The sequence below is a fragment of the Hypomesus transpacificus genome, chromosome 18 (assembly GCF_021917145.1).
Source record: "Hypomesus transpacificus isolate Combined female chromosome 18, fHypTra1, whole genome shotgun sequence".
Taxonomy (NCBI): domain Eukaryota; kingdom Metazoa; phylum Chordata; class Actinopteri; order Osmeriformes; family Osmeridae; genus Hypomesus; species Hypomesus transpacificus.
This window is the reverse complement of record NC_061077.1, coordinates 6,610,373-6,634,828: the sequence shown is the minus strand read 5'-3', so window position 1 is coordinate 6,634,828 and position 24,456 is coordinate 6,610,373. Positions and strand designations below refer to the sequence as shown.

The following is a 24,456-nucleotide window of genomic DNA, read 5'->3' as shown; positions in this document are numbered from 1 at the left end:
CTCATTTTGACAAATACCGTGTCAGACTTTTGGATTGCTGACTTTGTTTCTTAAAAAACCATTGAGAGATTGAGGAGACCAAGGAGGAGGGAGAGACACTGAGAGTAACAGATGAGTTATGTGTCCACAAATCACCCTGCAGCTTCCATCTGCACAGCAGACTAATTTATACAATCAAGTGACAAACCATGCCAAGCCCAGGTTCCTCAAATGGCAATCTGCAAGAAGACTGCTGACAGAGTAAGAATGATGACCATGATTTAAAATGTCTAGTGGGCTCCCATTCAACAGGGGAATGGTAAACAATATGCTATTAATTCCCATAAGACTAATACTGTTAACTGTAATTAGTTGTCCTATTTAATTTAAATGTGTACCTATGTATGTCCTGTACATTTAACAAAGTGGTACCGTACTATTTACAATGCAGTATGTTACTGCTTACTGAATTTTACTTTGTGGTAGTCTTAACTTTTCACTCAGATCTCTCACATTGTTCAGTTCAGGAGGTTTACTAAGGTCTGCACGTGGCTCTTCTGCTCGGGGGCTCGTTTCAACAGAAAAAGGCCAATGTTATTTTCTTTAGATGATATCACCTCAGGAGTAAAGCTTTGCTCTATACAGCAAGACCAATTCAAAATCAAGTAGCTGCCAACATATTGGTTTATCCTAGTCCTGTGGAAACATGTACAGAGTGTGTACTCAAGCCAATATCCAGAGATAGACTGAAGAGGGAAAGATGATTGTGAACACAGTAATTTTCACTTACAATGTAAGCCGTATTGGTTGGGCTCCGCCAATTCCAATTCAGAATAGTACTTGGTCACAGATACAAAATAAAAACACTCCTCTCCATCACAGCAGCAACATTTTTGTGTGGATGTCAGAAGACTGCTTGTCACAGACTAGTGTTAAAGGGTCACCAGCAGCAATCTGTGTATCCTAGTTCTAGTGAATGGGCTGTGTGATCACCAGTCAGGAGAGTACATGAAAGGCCACATATCATCAAGAGCCTGATTACCTAGCGTCCCCTTTGTCTGCTCATTAGGCCTAATGAAATCACATCCAGTCAACAAATTTTCACCCGGCATACTAGAGTCATCAGTGGGGATGTCAGAGCAATCTAAGATGGTAAATAAATAAATTGACAACACGCGGTAACAGGATGGGTGTGCAATTAGGAAATAATTGGAATATGAAAAAACTGCACCTAACCACGACTGATTTTGAGATGAGTCTTATACAAATGTTCAGAGGCACAGTATTTCTAAATGGCTAAATGGTGCACACTTTTTTGTGAGACAACCCCAATCTGTCTCCTGTCAAGTGTGATGAGAGAGAGTGGTGTACTCAGCATTATTTACTTTGTTTGTTTGACTGATTAATGAAAGGGAACTGCCTTCCATTTTTAAACCTGCAGTGCTCTGAAAAGCAAGCCTCTGCAGAGTTTGTCAGGCAGCCAAACACATGCAGCTTTGATAGCCACTTGTCTCTGATGGAGCCACTGGCAGACAGTCCAGGACTATGCTTAGGTGTAGATCCCATGTAACATCAGAAAGTTTTACCCAGCTATATACAATCCAACACATTAAATAACACATGCAGTACATTAAACGCTGCACATGGATTCCAACATAGGAATTGCTTTTGGTTAAGTGGTACAAGTTGGAACACAAGTGAAACTTAGAAAGTGTGGGGTTGACCTTTCAAGGAGTCTAGTTGGATGTTAACATTGATCTTGTTTTGGTAACACAACCTTTAACTGCCTCTTTACAACATCCACTTTGACATCCACCTTAACACCTGTCCCCCATGCCAAGCTCTCAACAGTTTTGAGTTAATAACCTATGCGGCTATTACTCAATACCATGTAATTCCATAGCAATTTCTATGCCATAATACTACCACTGATGCTAAACACATGTACATCTACAGATACTTTGGGCCTCACATGTGAAATTGCAGCCCCAAAGGTATTTACAATTTGGCATTACACCACCTGCATCCCAAATGTTTTTGGAGAATTTCTGGTTTTCTTTTCCTGAGCTTTTCCTGTTTATTTCTCTGAAACACATAATGTGATTTGATTCCTTTGAGGGATCAGTGCACTGGTGTCTTGAAGCATTGTTAGAGAGCAAAGTATAATGGTCTGTAGAAGCACTGCAGGCCTCCAAAAGTGAACCCCTAATCGAGGGAAGTCAGCTATGAAGCCCGGGTGATCTGGATGCTAATGGGACAAGCCATGATTTAGTGGGTAAGTGAGTCAGGACAATCAGGGCTCATGGGTTCAGCAGCTCCATGGGGTACATTTTTACCATTGCCAGAAGTGAATCACAGAATCAATCTGGAATTCTTTCAAAATCCATCTCGGAATCTCAGTAGTTTAAAACTACTGCTTTAACTGAGCTCGACCCTGGGATTAATTTCTATTCTGGCTAATCTTTGCCCCACTAGGAACTCCTGTTCCGTAGCCTCCCCATTGTGCAACCTGAGGTCTAACCCCTCCAAACTGCTGAGCCAGCAGAACTCATTCTCATACAAACTTATTTTTCACTGCTGGGAGACATCTGTGGGCCTTACAATGGCTACTCTGCCACTGGTCTTTCCCCAGGATGTGCGGTGATAGGCAGCAGCTTGGCGCTTGCAGGAGAGGGAGGCGCAGTGGCACAGAGACCACCAAGCATGTCGGTAGTCATTACATTCAGCCTCAGTGGGGGTCAGGGGTCAGGAGAAGCGTGTGCAGGAAGCTCCCAGCACAGAGCTGTCTGTATTCCCAACCGTGTACTACGCCCACTCCTTATGCCGCTGGAGGCATGTGCTCACTTCTCCCTATCATTCAGTTTCTCACAGACTCTCACTTTCTTTCTCACAGATCTTGTGCCTTAAATTACCACTAGACACTTTAACTGAAAGCATCATTCAAGAAAAAATGTACAATGACTTTAAACTATTTAGTTCTCTTAGATCTGTGAGGGCTTTCAACACAGGCACACAACGTTTGTTTTTCTCTTCAGAGAGGCACCGTTCATCAGCTCACAATTTCAAAATCTGTTACTGAATACGGTTAAATATTTCTAAAATAACAAAACTGTAGTTACAGGTCAGGAGAATGATATGATGGAATGTTGTATGATTAATTTCTGTCATAATTCATGAACAGAGTAAAGACATTATGACATTTTGGTTTTGCTATTTGGTGATAAAGGTTAGTGATTGTCTCTCACTATTGGTATTGATAAGTGGTCAGATTGTCAAAATGGAATGTATTGTTCATTGTTATTCACACATTTGAATTCAGCACACATAATGTCATTGCTTAGATGTAACTGGGATTGTCTTCCACCAAGCAGTGCTGCCTGAGGAGCAATAACATAGATGGCATGGTGCCAAAACCTGAGCAAGAACTAAGCAAATACAGGCCACTGTGTCAAAATTATTGCGGACATTAAGCTTATTTTGCTTTGTTTGTGTTGCTTTGCTTGCTACTTGAACAAAGCATTTAATTCAAGGACTGACACCCTATGACATATTCGTATACACATAGTAGGTCAAGTGCCATTCAATCTCTGTGAGTGTTTGCTCCACATGGAACTAGAAACAGGATTCTTTAAGAGCAAACAATCAATGATGCCAAATCGTCAAACCAACGATTCAAGCGTAGAGGGAAATACAATATTTAAAGTGACCTACATAACGTGGAATATTTGCAGACTGCTTCCATCTGGTTCAAGTCCATCTGTGGTTCTTAAAGATGCTGCATATCTCAGAGAGGCTCCTTGAAAGGCACTTTTAGTGGTTCAGTGTATGGGGCTGTATTCAATGAGTTCATTTATCTTTTACTGTCCATGGCAGACAAAGGAGAAACCTGACTCACCGTCTTCGCGACACTTCTGAATGAATGCATCAACACCACTCTCTCCATAGTTGCCCTCTGATGCCACGGTGGAGACGTAGTTCCAGTGCATGGCTTTGACAATGTCCACCATGGCCTGGGCCTGGTAGGTGTCTGGGGGCACCACTCTGGAGAAGAAGTCGTAGCGTGTGTTATCACTCAGCTCGGGAGCAGTGGAGGCATAGCTCACCTGAGGGATCTGAGAGAAAGAGAGAGGGATGGAGGGATTTCAGGTCTTCATATTACCATATTAAATCACATCCTCAACATTGCACTGCCATTTGTTCATAAAATAGCCTTGCTCAAGGAAGAATTCAAACACAGTCAGTCAGTGTCACTGTCACAGTAGCCTGCAGAAGTGAGAGTGTTGTTTCAGAGGGTGCAATGATCTTCATGAGATTACTGCTGTTGATGTTTGAAGTGCTATACCATGCATGCCCTGGGGCTAATCAAGGAGCAGAAAAGCTGTTAACGATTCAAAACTTAATTCTCACAGACATGATGTGATTCATTTGGGGGTAAAACGTATCTAGTCTTTTACAGACAAGTGGCTTTGTTCTGGCAATTGTTCTAACACATTTAAAGTACCTCGTTAAAGCACATTATTATTAATTATTATATATTATTATTATTTTCCTGTTGGCATTCACAAAAGCAGCATAGCCATTTAAGTAAACAACAAAGTAAGTAATACAGGTTATACAACTCTTCCTCTCTTTTGCTATATTTATTCAGAGTAAATGCACTAATCATTTAGGAGATGCAGTTAGGCAAGATCGACATTACCAGGTATAGCCATATAAAACCAGAGTGAATAATCCCATATCCCAATAATCCCGATGATCCAAACATCACATAGACCAACTGCTCATCCAGACATTATACTTCAGAGATAGCAAGTGAAACTTGTGCAAGATTGGGTATCTGCATAATTGTGCTTTTGCTTGTACAAATGCAGTAACAACTTTTAACTCCAACTGAGCAAACTGCCATTCCAGAAATATTTTAAGACAGCCTTCAGCCAAATAGCGATAAGTATACACTATCTCTATGCTTGCTAGTTCAAGTTGTTTCAGATTTATGATAGCCACTAGACTCTGATCTTGCAGTATAGTACTGAATTATTTTCGTTGTCAAGTTTGGAAGTTAACTGAGTAGATTTTATGACATTCAATAACGTGTTTCATGCTACAACATAAAATATAAAGACACACTTTTTATGCTGATGCATTTTTTATTGTTGCCAAATCCCTGTGTCTTATAAATTATTACAGTGGACATTGAGAGGGCAAACCCTAGATGTCCTGATTACAACAATACTACTGTCCCTTACCATAGACTATAAAAATACCTCAAGCCAATCTACTATAGGTCCTAGAAGATGATCATCTAATGGCATCCAAGAAAACTGGACCTCCATGCTAAATACAGGATTCCCAAAATGCATTTTAATTAAAAAAATTATGTCCATGAAACACATGACACATCACAGAATAAAACTCAGTGTATGATCATGATGATTCAGGATAAGGGTCTCTCCATATCATATTTACTCAGCTTTACTCTTATTGTCATTTTAAGATGTGAATAAATTAAACCAATCAAATTTCTTTCCAAATGTTGTCTGTCTCTATGCTACAGCCTGTAGGTCTATTGGCATATGCGGTCACCTTGAAGTATCACTGGGGGAGAAACTGAAGTATCTGGGGAGGCAGATGCTGCAAAAATTGGATGCATTTTCAGGAGCATTTTATCAGTTATTTTCTTTTTTTTACATGGATTAAGTTTACAAAAAAGTACACCATATTCAATAGGTATTTCATTTTACCAGCTCATATTCATCAAATGACAATTGATGTGACTGTTGAATGTCATGACTGGATATAATGTGTGCCCATTTCCATACTGGTTCATGAAAATAATGAACTGACATGACTAAATAGACATGCTTTCATTTTATGTCATCTGTGACAAACTCTTTGACTTCCTTTGCAGCAATGCATGATGTGTTTTCTGAAACTATCATTCTAGAACCTTTTGCACGTCAGAGGGCTGGATCTCCCTGGCACAGCATTGGAGCATGGTTCACCTATCCAAACCATGAGCTTACTAGCAGGTCCTCCACTGCCAGCTGACTGCAAGAGAACTAACCTTCTCCCCTCTCCCTCAGCCTCACACTGTGACTGGCTTTGATGTCTTTAACTGCGGCTTCCCATTGATCCTGAATATAGTGTGTTCACCCCTGCAGCCAGAACTAGAGTACAGACAAGCTGTACCTGCAGTCCACAGCGCCTACAGCCAGCCCCTAAACCCAGTATCACGCATTCTCTCTCCCGCTCCTTTTCTACTGCAACCATGTATCGGTTCAACCATGCAAAGGAGTAAGGGTGTCTCTCATTTCAGATGGCACTGCCAAAGAGAGGTACAATTTGGTTCAGCAGCCCATGTTCTTTTTCGTGAAGTTCTCAAAAAAATGGTCCAATCTTACGCATGAGTTTAAAGAGTAAATCAATTTTTATCAAAATGTGAGACAAATAGAACCATATATGCTCCGAGCATCCACTGTGTTCTACTTTTTACATTAGTGGCACTTCTTTGAGCATTGTGTTTCATGTGGATTGAGTCATAGGATAGGATAACAATGTATCAATCATATTCATCTTTGTCAGCTCGACTTTGGCCAGAAGTAGAGACAAGTCGTGCAGTGCTAATAGGCCACAGAGTGCCTGGTAATTGGGATGCTCATAGGGACAGAAAGCCCAGCCTGTGTCTGCGGCGTGTGTCCAGTGTTCTCCCTAAGGACTGGCATGGGTCAGGAGGCTTGTTGGTTAAACAGCTGGCTCTGACAGCAGGCCAGAGAAGGAGGCTGGAACTATCATGCAGAACACACACTCAAGGTACATCACACCCTTACACTTTCTCTACTTCAACTTACTGTACCCACTACTGTATTTGGAGTGCTCTTTCTACTTTGAATGGGGTAACATGGTTCACATTTTTCTATGCTTTGAAGTCACATGAAGGGCTCTGTCTATGTGCTCAGTCTTTTGGCAATGATTAAGGTTCTGTGGAAGGCACAAGACGTGCCTCATATGTCTACGTTCAGAGAATAAACAGCTGCAATCAAATCAAATGCATTTTTATGTCAGGCTATTACCTTCTGCCTCCATAATCAAATGACCTAGATTGTCTTTTCAGATTAAAAGGCAATTTCTGTCATTGATATTTTTTCTGTTATCTTTCCCAAAAGAGAAAGTAAATCAACGTAATGCAAAAGATTCAAAAACAACACCACCACAGGGCTTGTCACACCACATCTCCCTGTGGTGTCACCCACCAGGTTCAGCCAGGCTCTCATCCCAGGGGTCCAAACACAAATAAAACATCACCCTTCTCAAAACATCCTGACAGTACTCGTATGCTCTGTTTTTAATATACTGAACCCCTAGAGTACAATACACTGATGGCTGATCCATACGGAAAATGGCTGATTTCATTTAGTAATCAGTTACAAAAAGTTACTTTTGTAACTGTAGTACTTCACATCTAAAATGTGAAAATGGGCTTAATTCCATGCAGCGATACTGTAAATATCCATTTGAGTCTAATATGGCCTGAGGTTCAGTGAATATGCCTCAAATGTCATTTTTTACCTGAAGGATATTCTTTGCTGTAACTTTCACAGAGTTCCAGCGTCCAGTTAAGAACAAGGTCAAGCAAAGCTTATCATGGTTTTGTTTCTCAGAATTCTACCAATCTGGAGAGCTGTGATTGTCTGGAACAGGTGTGTGTTCTGTAATGGAACACTGTAAACTTCTTCACTTTGACTCAAGAAATTGCATTCCCAGGCCAACTCCCCTTCTGAAATGCCACAGAACAAGAATTGATGCTAAATAAAAATCCCTGTTTTGATAAAATACTGTTATATAGCACGCACAGCCTTCCTGGAACAGCACAGATGTTTAGGTGTTGTCCTGTACTCAGAGCTCCTACTGACAAGGGAGAACTCCATTCCTTAAAATCTGTCGACATAATAGCTTTCTTCCTTAGAATTCCTTAGAATTTCAAAAGAAAATTGATTTCATTAAGACCAAACTAGTTTTATGACCTGTCGGAATTTCGCTGACCTGATCCCCTTACACACTGCTAACAGATATGTCAGTCTTGTTTGGCATACATGACTATAACTGTATTGTGGGGAAGAAACACTATAATGTTTCATTCCCAAGTTTATACACATGATTTAATCTGCACCACCCCACCCCATCTCATCCATTTGTTTCATAAAAGGCTTAACGGCAATAGGTACAATATTATTTTGTTTTACGTAATGTTCAAATCACCCACTTTGAATAAATGTAGCTTTAACAAAGTCCAAAGGTTAATTTGGCACAACATCAATACAGGGTAATGTTGCTCATTAGAAGTGTGCCAAAATATTAAGTAAAATCACGCATTTGCAAAGCGTGCGTCTGTCAGCAAAGAAAACTCTTCCAGGGTCAGGCCATGAAAGTGACTCGAGGTGGGTAGTATAGCACATAGGTATTCTGCCAGACACCCCCACTTTCTGTTAGACTGTGATTTCACCTGATCCCTTAGGCTGGAAGGCTCCCTGTGGAGGGGCGGCAGTCACCAAGGTAATGGCATAGGTTCTTTTTTCACGCTGAAGTTTTACACCTGTCTGTCAGCTCAAGTTATTAGCAAACCCTGTCACGGCCAGTCTGCTCTCAGAGGAGCCATGCAGAGCTACACACCACAGTCAACAAAGGTCCCTATGCTGCAGGGATGCAGCCCTCAGACACCACAGAGCAGCCACCATTCAATTAAGCAGCCACCAAGGAGAGCTTCAGGGTGAGATTCAAGGTCTCCCCAGCATGTTGTTGACACGCGGTGAGGGACGTGTGAAAGGACTAAAGTTTCAACCACTATGAAGAGTAGCCTTGGGAAGACATATGAAGAAGCATTCTTGGACTTGATGTTGTGACCCTGCAGTTTTCTAAAGCCATTGCAATAGGACTGTTGGCATATCTTTTATTAGGGTTTATACACCTCCACATCCTAATAGTATGCTAATATAAATTCCGACGTGATGTAAGCTAACAAAAACACCCAAAAGGTATTTTTCTCGCTATAATTTTTTCTAATCCTCCAAGCAGCAATAGCCTTGCCTTTAAATGTATTTTTTGAGTCAGCAAAGCACACAACAGGAACAGACACATAACAGGAACACATATCAGTAGGTGATCAAAGACCCTGAGACATCTGTCCATGCGTTTCTACTGCTACTCCTCCTTGATCCTACATGCCACTAGTGACCTTGCTATACCCAACTACTTTAAAGTCCGGCAACAAAAAAACCCACAATGAAAGTACGTGAATTAAATGGCAATGGAAAAGTTAAGGGATGTAAATGAGGTGTGTGAAGAAAAAGGGACACCTCCCTCAACAGATAATTTTCACCTCTCGGTTGGGGTCTATAATTAATAGGTGTTCCACTTGAAAAGTGGTAGAGTGGTTTTGCCGTGCATATATTACAGGAGACATTCTGTGAACACCAATATTTCTTCTTCTTAAGCTGTGAAAAAGTCTGAGGTCCTTGTTTCTCTTCCTTTTATAAACATTCTATGATATTAATTGTACTCTGAAAGCCTACTTCCCTTGCATAAAAAGGCAATGGAAATGTTTGTGTGAAGTAATCTGATGCTTATGAATGTAGAGTATAATATTAGACTTATTTTTGTAACATCCCATATACACTCGTAATGGCAAATTTAGGTGGAATACAGCTATTACCCTATGCTACGATAACAGTGGTTGTATACAATTACACCGTTTATTATTTATACTGAGTCAATGACAGCTGGGATGATATTAGTCATCACTCTGCGCTGAACACATGTAAAGAGTCCTTGAGATGCTGGTTAATCACTGTGCAGGCCCCCATGTGGGTGCACGTGCAAGTTCATTATTCCCACTGTTAACTGAGAAGAACGCTCAAGTACTGTAATAGAAAACATTACGAGACATGACCTGCCTGAAAGCTCATCTTTCTCCTCCCTACTTCAGAATGGCAAAAAACAAAGTAGGATAGGTTTGGAAGAAAAAACCTATTCCTGAGTTAGCCTGTATTACCACCAACACTCACCAAAGTGCATACCGTATTTCCTGTGACTAGAGGGGATGTACAGGAAAGTACAACAAAAAATTGTAATGTCTCAACAACTCTGTCACTGCTCAGTCAGTCTCCAACTTATATACTGTCTCATGTGACAACAGTGTTGACATGATAAAGGAAATGGCATATGATGCTGTATTATAGGGAGGTGAAGTGACTTGTTAACCAGCAATTTGGTATTTTCTCTTGTATTTTAAGAAAGGAAATGTATGACTAAAGCAAACCAAACTTCTGATGTATATTAAAACGCATGTTTGTTCTTGAAAATATTCATTTTTCTAATTGAAGCCATGTTCCAGATCTCATTTACCACAAGTGCCTCCCAAGAGTCTCTCATCCCCCCCGATACTGTTGTATTCCTTTTTGAGAATACATCTGTCTATTTTGTCTTTTCAAGTGAGTTATTGCAGATCTTGAAGACTTGATCAATTGTCCATGATTTTCAAGGTAATTGTAGAAGTCTCATCCTAGACTGCGACAGCTTGAAGAATACATGGGAAGATGAGTAAAACTTCAGAAGATGCTCATGTAATGGACAATGGACTGCATGCAGAAAGTTATTGATTCATGGCTTACAGTCCCTCTGAATAAGATGAGAAACACCCATTCAAACTATATGGTATCGGATTACACACACCTGCTCACAAGTTGCTCACACAACACATATTCTGACGCATTTTACATGCAGTATGTATTGTTTTGTGTCTGAGGGTAAAACAAGATAAGAATGAATTTTCCATTCTGGCTGAGTGGGCTGTTTCCATTTCATGTTTCCCCTTTGTCATAAAAACATACCTCATTTTTCATACTTTGCCTTTACAAAAATACGAATGCTGGGAAGGATTTTAGCCTGGCACTGATTGTTTCCCCCTTAAAGCAACTCCTTGCTCTTGCATACATGGGGGTGTTCTTCTATTGGTTAAGCAATGACAATCATTAATTTGTGTACTGTCAACTGTGATAAATTATATCATTACAGATTGAATTCTTACTGCAGTTAAACATGCAAATTTCCATCCCAAATACCAGTTAAAGATGGTCTGAGACAAGGTAAAACAAATATTAGTGTTTCAAACACAATAATACACTATTTACCACAAAACATGATGGAAACGTGTTAAAGTACAAATAATGCTATAACTCCTGCTTTTGAATCCAGTGGATTTTAGCATCTTGATCATCATTAACTTGCCAAAAGAACCTTTGGTTTATCAGATTTCATTGTTGAAGAACAAAAGAGAGGAACAAGAAAGGAGGATTTAATGAATCTATCAGTCGAGTACTACAGAGGCAATATTCAGACTTGAAAGTCCCTCAGTTTGAAGTATCTGATATACGCCATTAAAATGTGTCCCTTTCTTACATGAGGTGATGGCAGTTTGGAAATATATGATATAATATGAACTATAATGAATTACAGTTTTTTCCCTTTTTTTTAATTCAAATTCCCTTGCCATTACACTTTCTTTTTCTATTCCCGGGGCAATGGGCATTTTCTACCGCAAATGTTTGAATAAATTACATAAAGGGAAAGACGTAAATTAATTTGATGTTTTTGAATGAGAACAATCGTTCTTATGCTAGCTCAGTATTAGTGCTACAGTACATGATAATCTAGACACTCATCCAGAGCCTTCCGTTTCTCAGAGCCTTTTACCTACGGTAGATCCTGATCCTCACATCTCAACACCTACAGTGGATCATAACAACCATGAGAAATGGGAGCTGCTTCAAACAACACTTAACCAAGCTGTTTTTTGTCTCCCACGTGAAGTAACAAGATTTGATTATTCAAGGTGGAAGCCTACAAACTACAACAGTCTACTGAGATTTTCAAAGTAATTTAGCATCAGTAAGGTTTTCAAATGTCTATGTCGTTGCACTAAATTGTAATGCCTGTACATTCACATAAAGTGTTCATTAAAAGGCAGGAAAACATGTAAATTACACTTCTTGTGGGAACAAGATGAGTAAAACATTTCCAATGTTAAATGGCTGCAGTCCAAATAAATATTTCATATTTAATTAAAGTTAAGATTGCTACACTGTCACATTTTACACTGTCTAATTCTAACTAGTACTTAGAATGAGCAACCAGGCTGGTTGCCTCATAGCGAGTGAGAACACCTAGTCACTGCTCATTTGCTAATCTCAACAAGATCTCTGTGCGCTGCCATTTACAGTAATGTTAGGCAATTACAAAGAAATGAAGAAATGTTGGAGCCTGTAACATGTAATACCAAATGTGGCATTGTTTTCCACAATTAGACACTCCTGAAACATCTTGTTTATGTGCTTAATAAATAATCACTCACAATAGCATGATAATGTGTCTTGTGCGTAAATGTATATAAAATGATGAATGTGTTTCATTCATTTTGATTGTATCTTTGGAGGGAGTTGATGAGTGTAGCTGGAGAGGTCTGGTGTGTGGAGGTGCCGTTTTATAGCAAAGGTCTTGGCTGATATAAAGCTTTGTTCTCATGGAAAATTCTTACAAACAGCTTTGGCCACCTGCTACTGGGTGAAAGGGTAAATAGATCTGAACTGGAATAGCACTGCAGCTATCTTCTGACTAATTACTGTTGTGAACTGATAATGGGTAGTGTGACAGAGCTTCAGACAATTCAGTCAACATGACTAATAGGACAATAAATGCCAATTTTAGACGGAAGATGTACAATATTATTTCTCTCTTATGAACCGACCATCACAAAATTCTGTGAAATCTATTTAAAGCCCTGTTCAGCTTGATGAAGTCTTGATTTGTGTGACAAAATAGCTGGCCATGCTCTGTAAGTCTGTACATCTGGATCTCTCACAGAATGATGAATGGAGATAGGATATTGATGGGAGATGGGGTATGATCAACATAAGTGGGCCCCAGCAGTGGGATAACAAATGCAAGTTAGACACAGGGAGCTGCACGCGGGAGGGACAAAGAGCCCTGTTGAAAGGGCACTATCTGCTCCTTAACATTGAGTTAATTGATTTTTAGTGAATATAAATACATGTCATTTGAAATTCCAAAATATGTCATTGAACTATCTGCTTCTGATTGTTTTCACAGTACATGGTGAGGACAGACGTGGCAGATCACTAATACAGTACCTAGAATGTCAACTCATCAAAACACAAGTCACAGCAATGTGCATGCCCCCCTCTCAGAGAATAACACTAAGCTTGCACAGTTTAAGACAAAAAGTCAATACATTCTCTCAACCTGGCAGTGAGAACATTTGCTATCGTTAAAGACTTAATAAACCTATTCACAAAAAATAACACGTTCAGTGGTCCCTTAACCCATGGCAGCAATTATTAACATAGCCAGTACTCTTATTCAACGGACAAGCGTCTGACTGCAACTACAAATACTTAACTAATATCCCTGCTCCATGGAGGAGAACGTGTTTGTGATCTTGCAGTACTCCAGCAGCTTGCCTTGTAGTGCTGCTGACATTGAAGCCTGCATGGGTTGGTACCCAACTAACAAGTGCAACAACAAAATTGGTATATTTGCTAATTGAGCAAAATTCTAAAGTTTCATTGTTACTTGGGAGAAGCACTCCACACCTGTGTAACATAGTCCAATGCATCTATATCCAGAACCTGGACTGTGAAGAAATGTGAATTTCTGGATAAACATTGCATATGGAAACATTCATTCACATACAGAATGGATCAATAATGAAGTAATCGATAAGTCCTGCTATCTCACATACCCCTTGCAGTTTTACATAAAAGGTAATTGAAAAGTGGCCAGTGTAAGGGAGGAAATTTACAGTTTAGCTTTTTGTCTGGTACGTTTACAACTACAGAAACAATGAGACAATTTCCTTGTAATAATATGATGAAATGCATTATATTTCAGTCTCTTAAACACAGATATTACATTGATAAATTTGAGTTTTCAAACTGCTTGAAAAATGATGCAACAGATTTGAAGCCACAGTTATTTTGTATCCATTCAGTAAAAGTCTATCTCTGTTCTTCACACCCCACATATAATTCATGCAAATTCTGACGTGTGATGTATCTCTTTGCAGATAAACTACTCACACCTTCAGGGCTTCCCATTTCAGGAAAAATATCACAGCTCAGCAGGACACTGCTGAAATATTGCTGCAAATAAGAAAGTGATGCAGAAACAAGGTGGAGGGTGAGTAGCTGGTGAGGCAGGAGCAGCCCCCTCTCCCCCGGAGCCATTTCATTACCCTGCCTTGACAGCAACTACAGCACAATAAGCCCAATGTGAGGGAAGATATAAGCTCCCACAGGTCACAGGGTCGACACAGACCTCCTCTGATAAATGCTGAGACAGGGTGCCTGGGTGAAAAGCCACACACAACACAGCCACAGGGGGTCTGTAGGGTCACAGACTGAATTATATCACTTCACCTTTTTATCTAGACTTGTGAAAACACCACAAACCCTGTATTTTGTTTTGAAGATGAAGCATCCACCTACAGAATATATGCTTCATTTTGACTGATGTTTGTGAATACTGATTAGAGTCCTTGGGAAGTTGATTCTGAGATCGGACACAGTTTCTTTTCAGAAATAGCACCTTCAGTAATCCTTGAAATGTGAGGGGTAGGATCCTGTATTTGAGAAGATTCTCTAGAGTCAACATGGAGCTTATAAAATGAGCAGACTGCTGGTTTTGATAGTTTTTTGTGGGGCATATCGTTGACCGAGAGGTAAATTAATGACCTCCCTGGAGAGTTGATATTGCGTATGGGGAGACTTATAAATAGAGCACAGGGATAGAGAAGGCTGTATGATATCAGCATGTGTGTGCCTCTCATTGGTTTCACACTGAACCAACAAAGACTTCAGAAACTCTCTTTAGTCTTCTTAAGTGCGTTTATACTGTAGATTACATAGATTTTTACAGTTTAACTCAATTCAGTCTTAAACGTTTTATTGAATTCCTGTGAACTTTGTCTAGCAATACCAGAACATACTGTATTCTATTATACTGTCTTCTGCAGTGTTCTACATATCTCGTACATGCAAATTCTGCAGTTTTTACACCACCTTACCCAAGCCAAAGAACATATATCAGTTGTCTTGTTTAAAGTCATGATGGCATCAAGCAGGTCTGAATCTAATCTCAATGAGCTTTGTCTTAATACCCACTTCAAAGTAATACAGACAAATCAATATAACAGATGATGGGGGAAAGAAAAACATTAAGGAGAATGATTTTCAAAAAGCAGAAAGAGGCCAAGAGAAGCAGAAGGAATGCAGCAAATGAAAAACTGAAAGTAGAGTCTCATTAAGTATCTCTGCACCCAGTGAGCACAGCAGCACCTAAGTGGCCCCCGAAGAAAGGTTATCTTGTCTTATTTCCATCCCCTGTCGTGGACTGCCAGCAGTTTAAGTGCTCCCCTGATGTCCCAGTGGCACCAGCCAATCTGAACCTGCCTACATTGATTCTGATCACAGCACATTAATGTAATGCATACCGCAGACACTAATCCACGTTATTAGCGTACATAGGGAACTTTTGTGCAATGCAAGAATGGCTTTGACTAAACAAATAAAATGAGGGGCTTTGTGTGAATATAGATTAGATAAGCAATTGTTAGGATACGCATTGTGTGGACTTAAAATGCAGCATCAGCGAGCACATTTTGAACAGTGGAGGGTGCAATAACCTGTGCCTTGCAACTCAAGGGTTTCAAGTTCATGACCCCCCCCCCCCCAAATACTAAATTTCAGTTATTGCTTTTTATTATAGTAAACCTAACCCCAAAATGTTTTATAATGGGACGTTGAGTCGACTTAACACACAGGACCAACACATGTAGCATCGATACCTATTTCTTACTGTGCTCCTCAACAAAATGAGTTATACCCCCCCAAAAATTCCGCTTTTATTCATTACTGTAAGGTATATGTCAACCAACTGGCAGACTTTGACAACACTGGAAACGTTACTGGCATCCAGCATAGATAACCACATCTGATGAAGATAAGCAGAGTTCAGCTGCTCCTTCATGACAAACATCCCTGTATGGAATGAGTCGGCCCTTTTTCAGAAAATATAATACAATACTGTAGAGCAGTTAAAAACAGCAGTTGGTGATTGATGGCACACATTAGCTGACGTTTATTTAGCTACTGGTCGTTTACCAACGAACAGGGGTTTTCTAAAGGGATTATGTTATTAATCATTCTGTGACTTTAGTTGCATCTCTGTAATTGCATCACAAGCATGCAATCCATTGGCTTCCCGTTTGAATAATCCTGTATGCAAATCGACCAATAAACGGAACAAGGACTGGGGGAGTTTGTGGGAGGTGACATACAATTCTAGTAAAGGATGACGGTCTTGGCTGTCATGGATATATTTTGAATGACTTAAGAGATATTTTGCTCTCAAAAATATATATTTTTGACCAACCTAACAGTTTGATCTGTTTTATCATGTTGGTCTCTGACTGCTGTTATGGACTCAATTTGTCAAACGTTTTATTGAAATACTAAAATAATCCACGTTTCATAAATAATTATTTCAATATTGACAATAAAGCACTTGCTTCACATTAATGGAATCCAAGTCGACAAAGCACTTGTAGGTGATTAAACTTGACCTTTTCTTTAAAGGCATATCGACCACCTCAAAGTCACCACCCAGGCTTATCGATATGCCACCAAAAGCAATGGCCCCTCCATAGAAAGGATTCTCCTGGAACGTTTTTCAGAGAATCTCAGCTCTTCAACAAAGCAATGCTCTTCAGGTAAGGTCCTCTATTGTTCTGAAGCACTTGACAAAATAAGACAGATTCTCTGAGGAACAATGGTGGAAGATGAAGGTCAGTGTCAAATGTGTCATCGCTAGGCTGGGGTAAATGGTCTTCAGACACACACCCCGATTGAGATTATCCATTATTTAAAGAACTAGCTGGTCTGGTTACAGGCTTCTTGGGAAAACCCAGAGAAACATAGATAATATTTCAGTCTTCGTTTTTAGACATTTACAGTATGTTACATTAACATTTATGCATTTAGCAGACACTTTGATCCAAAGCGACTTCCAAAAGAGAACTTGACAAAAGTGCATAGGTCACTGATCAACTACAACAACTAGATAGCCCCAAACATTGCGGGTAGCCAAAACATGAGGCACACTAAGCACTGATATAATTATAATTATTTTATTTATTTATTTTGCATTGCAACAGGTCTTTGAGAGATGCTTGTATTATCTATTGATGTACTACTCAGGTTAAATGTTCTATTAAGTTTAATCAAAATCATCAAAAGAGGGATGTTTAAAAAAAAATCTTAGCAATAACCAGGAACAATAATTCTGAGAGCTTTAAATTTAATTATTGATGTATGCTTAAACTGACCTTTATGTGAACCTCTAAACATTTAACTTTCGGTTTATTTCAACCAATTACTCTTCAGCTATTTACAAACCTCTCAGATATGGTAATCGACCAGTGGTGAACAGTATCTATCCAGCAGCCGCACAGAAAAATTGCTACAAACTTAGCATGAAAATGGCCACGCTTGAGGAGGTGGTTGCAGATGGAGTCTGTGATCTTAGGGCTCTGGGTTTGAGGAACATGTGGGAGATCCCATCCCCTCAGAGTCCACTAAGAGACTGTCAGACTCTCAGAGTTTTCATGAACACAAAGGAAATCTGTTACATCAGCAGGGGTTGTCGTCTTGAATAAAAACAACAAGCCCTGAGGAGCTGAGCTGGGTAACATAACTTCTCTGCATCAATACTGTCAGCGTTGCGTCACCCAGCTACGATGGTCTCCATCCTGGTGGTTCTCTGACTCAATACATGCTCAAGCTAAACCTGCTTAAATGGCTAACAATGTTGATCAGAAGAAACGGTAATATCTGAAAGAAAATCCTGACATCTTCAAAACCTTCAACAAATAAGCTTTAAATGAAAGGATGAAAGAATAGCATTGTTGCTTGGGGCAACGCGAGCATCTACAAATACTGGCAGACAATAATAATCCTTTGGTAGTCATCATCCTAGAAAAACAATAATTAAGGTGCTAGAGTACATGAATGAATACAACAGAATGCACCCTGTACCCTCTGTTGTATTCATTCATGTACTCTAGCACCAAAACTGAAGCGTCAAAGTCTGCACTTACTTACATTTGGAAGGAGAAGCATACTGTATACACAGTTAAAGTTATTCATCTTCTAAAAAAACCAAATTATTCTGAAATCAGTTCAATTAAAAACATATTACACATTGTAATACTTGTCACAAGCATAACATGAAAATGCAGTGTGTAATGTGTTGCCTTTCATGTATACTGCCAGGTCGTTTTTGCTGCAGTCATGTAATACAACCCATCTTAAAGTCTCATATTTCTACCCTTGCACACTTTCAAAAGAAGGTAAGTGTACAGCATCACCTCCATCCATATTATCAGCCCACCGCAGAGTAAGGGATGAGGTGGTTTGGGGGAGATGGAGCAGGTCTGCAACAGTGCTGAAGCTGGTCGGGTAATGGAGTAGTTTAAAGAGATGATTGGAGAGGAAGTTATTTACAGGCAGAGCAGCAATAAGTGGCATCCCAGTGTCAGGTGCATTCCCGCTGATTGGTCAGCATCACACGTGTGTGTGCAACCTCCATCTTATAGATATGGTGCTGATTAGTAATCATAATGGTGATGTAACAGTAAATTAATGGAAGGAAACCATTGGCTAAGACTCAGAAATAGGCATTGCTAGAAAAAGCAATTGATGTGGTTGTCCTCCTTTTTCACATTCATTTTAGATTAGCTTTATGCATTTCTTTTACCCAAAAATGCTTTATTGATTAAACAAATCTCCTTACATGTCTGACAGACAGTTAAAATCAATAAAGATAACTTTTGTTTACCATGAAATGTACATTTCCCCCCAAACAGACACAAACGACAATTTAAGAAAGAAAAACTTGAATGGAAAGTCTGATGATGAGACAAAAGACAGGTGAAACTTGTCGCACACATCCTCATCTGTCATCCACACTCTCACACCGTCTTTAGAGACAGGTTCACTCTAAGGAAATCAACAGATTTATTAGGTGGGGTAAACACCAGCAATATACTTGCCCCCTTCATCTACCTCTCCAATAACTCCCCACTGTGACCTTGGTCATTATGATTCCTAAGGTCTGTTTATGGGGACTGGGATGAGAGAGGTAAGAGAGAGAGAGACAAAGAGAGAAAGAGAATGAGGGTGGGTGGGTAGGGGCAATCCATGGTGACTGAATCCCTCAACAGCTACAAAGAGCGATGGCTTGCTTGATTACATTTATGTTTGATTGAATTTAGTACTCCCTGCAGCTAGTATGGAGAGAATGAGAGTATTTCCCCTCCCAAAATATAACAATACCCCCCCAGGCCATCCATCTGGGGCCTATATGCAGTTTACCACTTTGCCAATTTCACAGCCTCTCTCAGGCTTTCTTTACCTTACTCCCACACACACACACACACACACACAAAAAACAGCACTGATTTCATTATATAAAAACGATACTTGGAGATGTACAGCAACCTACTGATATTAACTCATCACATGTGCTTACACTTTGCAGAAGATAATTGAAGTATTTGTTATTCTCTGATATTCCTGTCTAAGATGTGAAGTGCTATAATTGGAAAGTCAGGTCTAAGAAACACATTAAATTGGTAATAGATTACATCCAGAGGTGCGTTCTGACAACACATGATATTGGAAATATGACAAACTACACCTGACAAATGGCAGAAAATACCAAGTGCCACTCAAATGGCTGTCATCTGTCAATAAGAGGAGCGAAAACATGGTAAGAAGTATAAAGGGGAGAAGCAAAATTTGCAAAACTTTCTCCTGTCATACTGTTTACTGTATTGTTCAGTTTAAACCTTTAATATTCTAGGAGGAAGGGAGCAAATAAAAAACATATCTTTCCTTTGATTGCATCAGTCTGTATGGCATGTGCACTCTGAATCTGTCACATCTACACCCAGTCATCTGAGAGGAAGGGGTTTTGCCATCTCTATTTTCCTTCCTATCTGTCTTCCCACAGCTGCACAGGATTTTATGAGGCCTAGAAAAGGCAGTTATGTCACACCCCAAATCAAGAAGAAAATAAATGATGTCTGCTTGAGGTAGGGGTTCACAGTGTGTGGCGGTGGGGGGTGCTATCTGTGGAATGACATGTTTCCCAGAAGAACGACCACACCCCCCCCCTCCAATATTTTCCCCTTGTGTGTCTCCAAAGCTATAAAGCTGGATGTTCTTGGTTGCCTTGACATGAAGGGCACAACATAAAAAAAGCACATTAGCCTTGGGTTATAGGTTTCTGATCTGTCTGCCACCACAGGGAGAGTGAAGGTAATGTAAACGTTCACAGGCAATCCATATGAGGAAAAAGGGATCTGTACCTATTCAGTGCACATTAACTGTGGAATCTCTTGAATCCCAAGATGAATACCATCAGTGTGCTTGGATTCTTTATGTGGCTGTCCAACAGATAAACAGCTAACCATTTAGTAACAACCAAATCTAAATTTGCCATGATAGTAAACATTCAAGAAATATGGCCATTCACCAGAAGTTTTTGAACATGGATTTTCAACAATAAATTTGCCTTTCACTTTTGTCTCTTTTGTCAACAAACTCCAGCAGGAGGTTTCTTATCTAAATATGGTGCATGCTCATCTATGTGATTGGTTTTCCTCCTCAAATGCATGACAGGTAGAAGTTATCTACCACAAATGCATCCACTCAGCAGTGTAGATAGCTACTGGATTTTCTGGAGCTGATGAGCTGAGCTCTGTCAGCGCACGTCAGCGACACTTTAGATCCTTTGATCATGTCTCTGTGGAGCCTCCTTGGCTCCCAGCTGGAGCTGGAGTTCCCAGTTCCCAGTCTGTGGAGCAGTAGCAAGCGCACTATGTCCCCTCTGACTCGATAGCCTCATGGCTAGCCTCATCTGTACAGAGACCCACAAGCATGTTGAAGACATAATGTCAAGTCACAGCAGCTTGGATCCTGTATCAAGTATTATGCGACTTTCACGATGAAGAATCTGATGGACTCTACACACCGCCTATCCTATAATGTAATGGATTAAGCGGATCATTTGTGCATAGAACAAAGACCTAGTCAGCATGTACAACAGTCCTGTACGCCTTCTTACATAAGGGTGAATGTTAATTTATAAACAGCTGCTTTACCGTCTTAATTTGTCACATTAATCATTTTCAGTGACTGTGCTCCTGTGTGATTTTTCAGCTGGAGTGGCGTGTGGAATAGGCACAGCCTAGACAGGCTGGGCCATGGCATCTGGGTAAACAAATGACTCAAAATGAAAAGATCCATCAACTCCAGTGGGGCTTGCAAATATCATGCCGTCAGTCTCAACTGAAATCCATTAGTGCACAGTGATCACATTCTAGGTGATGTCACATGAGCAGGCCCAGACTTTTATACACACTGTTACAAATACTATATAGAGTATAGTGGTGGTTGTTGAGGGTCATGTGTAAACTACTTTATCTCTGTTTTAGAAACTCAATGACCGCAGGAACATAGACGAATGGTATACTGTAAAGAGATGCAAACAAAGAGGACATGAAGCTGGTTTTAACAAATCTCTCTGTGCTTGTCTAGCCAGTGAGGCTCAGTAATCAGAAAAAAGGTATTATCCCTAGTCCTTTGTGTCCATATTGATGAATGGATCATAAAGGCTGATAAATTCATGTGAAAATGATGTATTGATTTGTTGCAGATATACATGATCCAGCTGCTCATTTATTTTCCACACACAAAGAAATGTAACTGAAGTTTGATCAAAGACTTTGTCAATGAGAGACTAATGCAGTGGTTGACAGAGTGAGCTGCCAATGTGTCAGTCACGTTTATAAAAGGAGGGGGCCTGAATTAGAATGAACACCATTTTTCACAGTGACTGGTTGAATAAATGTGCTTTCACAAGGAACTGAGCGAAGAAAAGTGACGTGAACTTCCTCCACAGTGTTTTACATGGTGTACTGTTTCCATGTTTTAGTGTTCAACACCAGAGACAAAGAGGCTGGCTGCAGGCCTGTCCATTGGGGTCTCTTTGGAACAGTGGTGTTGCTCTGTACTCTTTCTATATGCAAAAATGGGAATGCAAAAGGGAAAATCTGAACACAAGTAGGGAGGGGTAAATATGTTTCAAATATGAGCAAGGGAGAGGGAGATTGTATTTGGAAGAGTGGGGGAGATGCTGTAGTTTAATGGTCAGGATAGCAGGAGGGCCAGGGTCTTGCCCTAGGGGGAATCCAAGATCCTGCAGCTGTCTCTGCAGCCTGCTGAGAACACCAGAGAGCCCTGGCCCAGCGAGTCAGCCCACTCTACGTAGCTGAACCCTTTCAGTGGCTCCATGTGGGAGCGATAACTCACACTCCACCCAAGGCTGCCAAGGCTGGACCACTGATCTACAGGAAACAGCACAGTGTCAAACTGAGCTTCAGGGCATATCTACAGCCACAGCCACATGGACACAGCGTAACTAAGCTAATGACACTCCAAGTCAAACTAGTGTGAGCAAGAGGACCAGTGAACATTCTGGATAGCAGGACAGCAAGATACTGCTCTTGCTGGATGATGGTTTAGTCCTCAGCTCTTAAAGCGCTTGAAATTCTGGCAGCATGCTAAACCAAAGCATTGCCTGAGAAGCAGTTACAGTTATCTGAACCTCAGTAATACCCTAGTGACTAGCTCAAAACGTTTACTCAAAAAATATTTTCCCATTTATCTTAAATGCTATTGCAGCAGAATATTAGATAGGATCCATCAAGGGGGGCAGAAGTGTATACATTTTTTTAATATATTATCAATGTGCCTCTCTTAATGACAGAACCTTGAGTTGTAAGGGATCAGATATCGAAAATGGACAACTGATGTACAATCCTAAGAAGATATCCTATCTAGCAGAATTGAAAATGTGTGAAGCTGTTTTAAGTACTTCTTAGTAGTCCCACTAAAGTCAGTGGGCCTCATGTGCTAATGTTTTACGTCCACTTCAGGTGTATTTGATTCGCAATTTGTGCGTAAAAGCCTGGTTTCATAGATGTCAGTAGTCCTCATCATGCAATAGTTATTGTAGAGATGGGTAAGGTGAAGTCATCCTGTTTTCCTGTATTTCAGTTGAAATAGTATGAAGTGGATGGAGATGCAATCCCATAACATCCAACATGACACGCTGGATCTCAGAAATAAACTTGGCAAGAAATTGTTTGTTTATAATATTTTGTTGCAGTGGGTCAATATGTTTGACATGATAATAGTGAATTTTCTTAATGTTAGATTACATTGTTCACTTTGTTCTTTACAGACAAACAGGAAAAAGTGTAATATTTGACTTGATGTGTATTGCCCATGATGGCCGTGCAATGCATTTAGCAGACACTCTTATCCGGAGCGACTTAAAGTAAGTACAGGGACATTCTCCCAGAGGCAAGTAGGGTGAAGTGCCTTGCCCAAGGACACAACGTCAATCGACACAGCCAGGAATCGAACCAGGAACCTTTGGATTACTTGCCCAAATCCCTAACCGCTCAGCCACCTGAATCCCATAAGTCGCAATATTATAATGAGTGATGTCTACCATGGTGTTGGTAAAGTCTACTGTGTTATCTGATTAATTGATTTTGTGGGGGAGATTTACCATCCATGCTGGCAAATGCTTGTCCTCTTGTCCAGTGCAAGCAAGAGAAAGAGACAAACCTTAGCTCTGCTGACATTTCTGCTGAAGAAGTGAGAATATTAATCCTTTCCCAAGAATGCATGACTGCGCATTTATTCCGAATCATAACTCAGTGCTGTTTACATTTGTTAAACATTGCCACACTCTCATCAGTGATGCTAAAGAAAACATTAGCTTATGGAAATGTGCTGATTATCAGTGTAGAAGGAAGTAATTACTGTGTTCCGATAATGGAACCTTGTGCAACCTTTGCACATAGATTTTCATAACTTATCTGCTGACAGTGATTCTATTTAAGATTCTGACATTGTGAGTATAATAGATGACATAGACATAGGGCTTTTCACTTAGCTGGAAGGCCCCTAGAAGTTTTCTTTAACAGCTTTTACAGGAATGTTTTGAGCAACAGCACTGAATTTCAGTCATTTACCAACACTGAGTTATATAACTCAGACTGATGAAACCCGTTTGAATTTCATTGTGTTCATTATCAGTATCCACACCTATGGCTTTAACTCCGCCTTTAAAAGCTCATCTTTATTTGCCCCAGGTGTATGAACAATGTTGAGATGTTTGCCCGAGGGGAAATTTGTATTCCAAAACGCCGGTCTCTTTGAGCTATCCACATAACAGGTTCAGTATCTCAGAGCTTGTGAAAGTTGGCTACTA

General features: G+C 40.1%; 1 protein-coding gene across 1 annotated transcript in view; it reads right to left on the bottom strand.

Moving 5' to 3' along the window:
* The window catches only part of LOC124480219 (metabotropic glutamate receptor 4-like), a 78,393-nt gene that overhangs the window by 35,019 nt on the left and 18,918 nt on the right, over positions 1 to 24,456 (bottom strand). The window contains exon 2 of the mRNA XM_047039324.1: positions 3,875 to 4,091. Coding sequence (XP_046895280.1) covers positions 3,875 to 4,091 — 217 coding nt within the window. The remainder of the gene's footprint in view (positions 1 to 3,874; positions 4,092 to 24,456) is intronic.